The 5,661-nt window shown below is 32.9% G+C and overlaps 1 protein-coding gene across 1 annotated transcript; it reads left to right on the top strand.

The window, feature by feature from the left end:
• Positions 1–1,292: 1,292 nt before the first annotated feature.
• Positions 1,293–5,385, top strand: LOC115715189 (organelle RRM domain-containing protein 6, chloroplastic). Its single transcript, XM_030644018.2, has 4 exons — positions 1,293–1,746; positions 2,768–2,836; positions 2,968–3,074; positions 5,091–5,385. The coding sequence occupies exons 1-4, from the start codon at positions 1,485–1,487 to the stop codon at positions 5,178–5,180; spliced, it is 528 nt and encodes a 175-aa protein (XP_030499878.1). The 5' UTR covers positions 1,293–1,484; the 3' UTR covers positions 5,181–5,385.
• The last annotated feature ends 276 nt before the right edge of the window (positions 5,386–5,661 follow it).

Raw genomic sequence — 5,661 nt, forward strand, 5'->3', positions numbered from 1 at the left:
TTTAATCTTAAGATCAACTACTGATATTGACTTGAAAATATATATATAACGGTAAGTTTGTAATATCTTAACTTAGTTGCAATATCGGTCCAGTCCAATGTATACTTCATACATTCGAAACTAGTATACCTTACTAATGTCCTGGAAAGAACATAACACTTACTCCAAGTGTAAGTACACATCATCGCTGATTATCACATTAGTGTAAATCCAATAACACTGATGAAACAGGGACCAAGTCTTTTGATTCATATGATCACAATCACATTCCACTGTGTTGACGATACTGTAAATGTGAATAAACATATGATCTGGATTTAACTGATTTTGTGTGTAAATGTAATAAACATATTAAACCATCAGCATGTAAAATTCATGCAAACATCAATCACTTCAAATTCCTTATATTGATAACTAATCAGATTGTAAAGAGTTTTATTTAGGGCATAAAACCCAACAATAACATTGTGGCGCTCTAGAATTTTGTTGTTCCATACTTTGTTCCAATGAGAAGGAGCCACATCATAGTGTGGGGCTCGTTTCATTGCTTGAATTAAGTATGCCGATTTACTGGTAAATTGACCATTTCCTTCTTTGGTCCACACCTAGTAATCACTCCCTTGGTCTGAGGGTTGGCCCCCTTTCAAAATGGCGGTAACAGTTTCTTGATTAAAGAGGCCGTTCAGTTTAATCATGTCCCAATCATCAATTTCCGTCAAAAGTTCGGACACCATAGTAAAATTCTGGGATTGGTTACTAGTCGTAGTTTGGTAGAACCCTTGACCATGAGTGATCCAAGGGTCCTCCGAGATCCTCGTATCTTTACCATCACTAACCACTTTACAGGCCCCACGCCTAAGGATCTCAGTTGCTTTCACCAAACTTTTCCAAAACCAAGAATCAGTAACTTTAGCTCTGCACTTGAGGATATTTTGGCCTCTAAGATACTTGGCTTCAAGAATTTTACAACATAAAGATTGACAACCTGTAAGGAGTTTCCAGTCCCATTTAGCCAAAAAGGTCTGGTTCATCGCTTTTGTTTTCCTAAAACCCAGACCTCCTCGGGATTTAGGCAGGCACATTTTGTCCCAAGCCTTCAAGTGAATTCAATGATTATCTTTTTTCGAAACCCCACCAAAAGTCACGGACCAAGCCATCAATTTTCGAGCACAAGCGATTAGAAAAGCTTGGTAGATTGTATGGCATATACAGGCATAGCCAGGCCCACAGATTTTATCAGGGTGGCCCTGCTAGCCTTAGATAGTCTTGGGATTAATTCACCAAAATGTAACATTTAAAAACCAACTTACTAAATCTTAGATAATTTAGGGAACAACCTTACAAATAAGACATATATAACAACCAAATATAGAAGGGCTCCAAATGCAATTTATTTGAGTTACTATCCTTGGAGTTGGAGTTGGTTCATTCTTTCTTCGTAATCGTAATTGACTAATTGGTAAGGACAGTCGGTCTGTGGTTCTATGGCAGCAGAAATGGTTGCCAACCTTCAGTTCACAGGCTTTCCAACTCCAATAAATTCTACCATAACCGCACGAAAATTCTATCTGGGCAGGTCGCCGTTTTCTTTTTCTTCTTCTTCTTCGCAACCAGAATGCAGTCTCAGTAGGACCTCATTCCCTTCCTTGTCTTTAAAATTCAGACATGGTCGCTCCTCTGTTTCGGCCTCTACTTCTTCTTCTTCTTCGACGAACGCGAAAGCTTCTACTAAGCTCTACGTCAGTGGTTAGCTTCTTTCCCATTTGAAGTTTGGTCTTGATGATACATCATGTTAATTGGGCTTTCTGCTAGTTTTTTCCTTTTGTTTTTCGACCTTGCTTTTTTTTTTATTATTATTCAATATGGCTATTGATTTATGTTGTGAGCATGGCTGGAATTTTGAGTTGAAGTTGCAGTCTATGGTTGTTGAAATGATTTTACAGAACTAAAATGGAAGAATTTTGAACAGTTTAGGCTCAATTATGCATTGCTAATAGACTGGGAAGAATAGTTATTTTAGATGAATTAAGATTTTTCCCAGATATGCTTATCAGATTATGTTATGGGTCTATGGATTCTGAACTGTTGGTTGTAGACCACGTAGAATATACTAATCCATTATGATGTGAAAGTTCTGATGTTTGAGGGATGGAAGGCTGGAAGTTGTGGAATGTTATCTAAGATAAGAAGAGAATGGATTTGGAGATATGAACAGAGAATGGATTGAAAAACTGGTATTATATCTATCTTAACAGCCGAACCATTTTCAAATGACACCATACATTTTACAAGGTAGATAAGTTTGGACCATTTTTGACTGAAGGGACTGGAAAGCTGGAATTATGCCTATTCTATATCATTTGCATGAAAAACATTTCTCATGGACATCATCTATCTTCACATTGTCTACTTTGGACCTTAGCCCTCATGAATTTGCTTTTAAACTCTACCCAAAAAGCATCCCAATACTCATATTGGCCATCCTTATATACCCATGATCTTCCCTATATTTAGCTAATGTGAGACTTTGGTTGCACACCTAACACAACTTGTAGCTATATTTCACTATTCTTTCCTCTTATATTTGTAGTTATGTTGATGCAGGTTAACGGTTTGCCAGAACATTCCTTGAATTTGTATTAAACTAACTATAATTTGTTACTAGTTTCCTAGAATACATTATGCATCTCTAAGTAGATCTGTATTGTAGTAGTAATGTTAGAGAAAGCCAAAAAAAAAAGCTACAGCTAATAATCTCTTCATGCAGGGCTCTCATTCCGCACCACAGAAGAGAGTTTAAGAAATGCTTTCGAAAATTTTGGGCAGCTTGTTGAAGGTAAAATCAGATGCTGTACTGTGCTTGTTGGTTCTACTGCTGTTACATATCAATGTAATAGTATCTTTCTCTTTTTTCTTAAAAGATTGTTTTTTTGAAGGTAATAGGATTTCCTCTTTCTTCTTATACAGTCAATTTGGTGATGGATAAAATAGCAAAAAGGCCAAGAGGGTTTGCTTTCCTTAGCTATGAAACTGAGGAAGAATCTAAAAAGGCTATTGAGGGAATGCACGGAAAGGTAGGTCTTGTAAATGCAACATTAAAGTTATATATTGTTTAGAAAATAAGATCAATGAATGTATGATATAGTGCACTCAACAGAATATGTAAATCGGATGTTTTAAACTTTAAATCTATGGTATATAAATGGATAAGTTTAGCAGAAGTATTTGAAAGAATGCTATTAGAGACACTGTTTTACACACTAATGTAGCAGGTTTTCTTTTTCTTTTTTTTTTGAAATGGATTCATTCATTCCTTCATAGCAAAAATTAGAAAGGATTAGGCAAGTCTAGCTGTAGACACAATGTTACACACTAATGTGGCAGGTTTTCTTTTTTCTTTCTTTCTTTTTTTTTTTTGAAATGGATTCATTCATTCATTCATAGCAACAATTACAAAGGATTAGGCAAGTCTAGCTGTAAATCTTGACTATCACATGGGGGATTAACCCCCAATCCACATTGCACTAGTTTTGTAGTACAAGGCTCGATTAACTAACACATGAGCTACCTGATTAGCTTCTCTATGCACAAAAGCTAATATTTTTCACAATCATTAAGAAACACAGTCCTAATATTTTTCAACAACCCATCAACATCCCAACACCTCTCATCCTTAATACAAATTAACTGTATAGCCTGTAAACAATCTGACTAAGCAAAAGCTAGGAAATCCTCTCTGTAAGCCTACCTGTACACCCGCTCGAGTTGCTAAAAGTTCAGCATGTAATGGCTGAAACTCTTGTGGCAGAAATAAGGGTGATACTTACAAATAGTGTATATTAAGGCAATTTTTTTTATTATTATTTTATTTCTAAATGAGATTAAAATATTTCATGGTAGATGGATCAATTAGGTGGCTGACTATTCACTTTTTTTCTTTTTTTTTTAGAAAAGGACTATTCACTTTTATTATATAGTATTCATAATCGGAATAAATTAATAGAGAAATTTAACGTAATAAATAAAAAATAATCGCAATCAATATTTGTAATATGTTGTTTGCTGAAATTGTTTAAAAATGGAATTATAATGAAATATTTTATTTACTTTATCAGGAAACGTAATCGGAATGTAAAAATTGACTAAATTTTCATTTATAGTTAAATTATAATATATGGCAGTTATTTTGTAAGACATATTTTAAAAGACAAAATTATCCTTGTGTATTTAATATTAAAAAATAAATAAAAATCATTATCCTTAGTGACATTCTTTATAAAAATAGTAGGAGAAATATTTATTTTCTTTTATCCCATATTTAATAAAATTCTCTCTTCCCTAATTTTAATAAAATAAGTAAACAAAAAACTAACTACCTTTTCATTGAATCTTATTACTTATTAGTAAACATAATTCTCTAGTTACATAACGAAAGAGCATGATAAAATTTTGGATATACAATCTGATCTTATGTTCTAAAGATGACCTTATTCATGTATTATTATTAGAATTAAACATATTACTCTTTTCTGTTTTTTATTGTCGGTCACTCATACTTTAATTCATATTTGTCTGTTTACAGATCTCAAATCTTTTTATTCCTTTATTATCTTCTTCATGTCTCCTCTCTTTACTTTTTTTTTTTTTTTTAAAATTATTATTCTCAATCTTGTTGTAATCTCTATTTATAAGTATGCACCATATGTATTGTGCATTATTTTTGACATAGTAATTTAGAGCTACATATATCCAAGTAGGAGAAACTCAAATGGTCAAACATGAGAGAAGGGTTAGTCTCACATGTCCAACTCGAAATTGAAGTTCAAGCTTTCAGGCCATGTTCTATGAAGATCAAGGCTTGTGTGGTGTCACTATTTTTGGTAGATATGATTTTGGGTATTATTGAGTACTTTTTATGGTGCTATAAAAACAGCTTAATAGTCTTTTAGAAATGCTGTCCTCATCCGATCATGTGAGGTGTTTTGGGGCAAATCATGTTGTCATGCTCTTGTCTCCTTGTGTTAGTTGATTCATTTCTGAAATCAAGTAAAAACTCTTTACTCTTTTCTTTTTTCTTTTTTTTTCTCCAGTTTTTGGACGGAAGGGTAATATTTGTTGAATTGGCAAAACCTAGATCTGAGCTCAATCAAAGACCCAAACAAAGCCCTGGACGGTATTGATTTCGAAGAGCAAAGCAAGCTCATGTCTCTAGCATAATCATGTTTGTAAAGTATAATGTATTTTTATTGAAAGCAATTTTTAGTGAAATGTGTGATTAGTAGCATTGATATTGTATAATAAATAATATTAAGTAGAGGAAGAAGCAATATCTCGTTTTAAATGTAGACAGATTAATATAGTATGTTTGAAATTCTGACCTGGAAATTTCATTTGTTTCTGTTCCCCTTCCGAAACCCCTTTTTTGATCTCACAACATTTTATTTGCCAATGCACTCAGATTTGTGAATTTCATATTATTACAATGTTAGATTTTTATTTGAATTTATATTAATTTTTATTAGTTTTAATGAGATATGAGTTGATTAGATAGTTTTTTATCGTGTTAGTCTATATTGTTAGTGATTAATAGTTAATAAGTTTAATATTTGTCTAACTAAGATTAAGTAGTTAAGTGTCTTTCCTAATTCTATAAATACATAT

Source organism: Cannabis sativa, chromosome 4 (assembly GCF_029168945.1).
Source record: "Cannabis sativa cultivar Pink pepper isolate KNU-18-1 chromosome 4, ASM2916894v1, whole genome shotgun sequence".
Classification (NCBI taxonomy): Eukaryota; Viridiplantae; Streptophyta; class Magnoliopsida; order Rosales; family Cannabaceae; genus Cannabis; species Cannabis sativa.

Excerpts from the sequence above, each read along its gene's own strand:
- LOC115715189 (XM_030644018.2), top strand. The coding sequence starts at position 1,485 with ATGGCAGCAGAAATGGTTGCCAACCTTCAGTTCACAGGCTTTCCAACT. Across the intron at positions 1,747-2,767 it reads TACTAAGCTCTACGTCAGTG|GGCTCTCATTCCGCACCACA; the intron begins GTTAGCTTCTTT and ends CTCTTCATGCAG. Across the intron at positions 3,075-5,090 it reads TTGAGGGAATGCACGGAAAG|TTTTTGGACGGAAGGGTAAT; the intron begins GTAGGTCTTGTA and ends TTTTTTCTCCAG.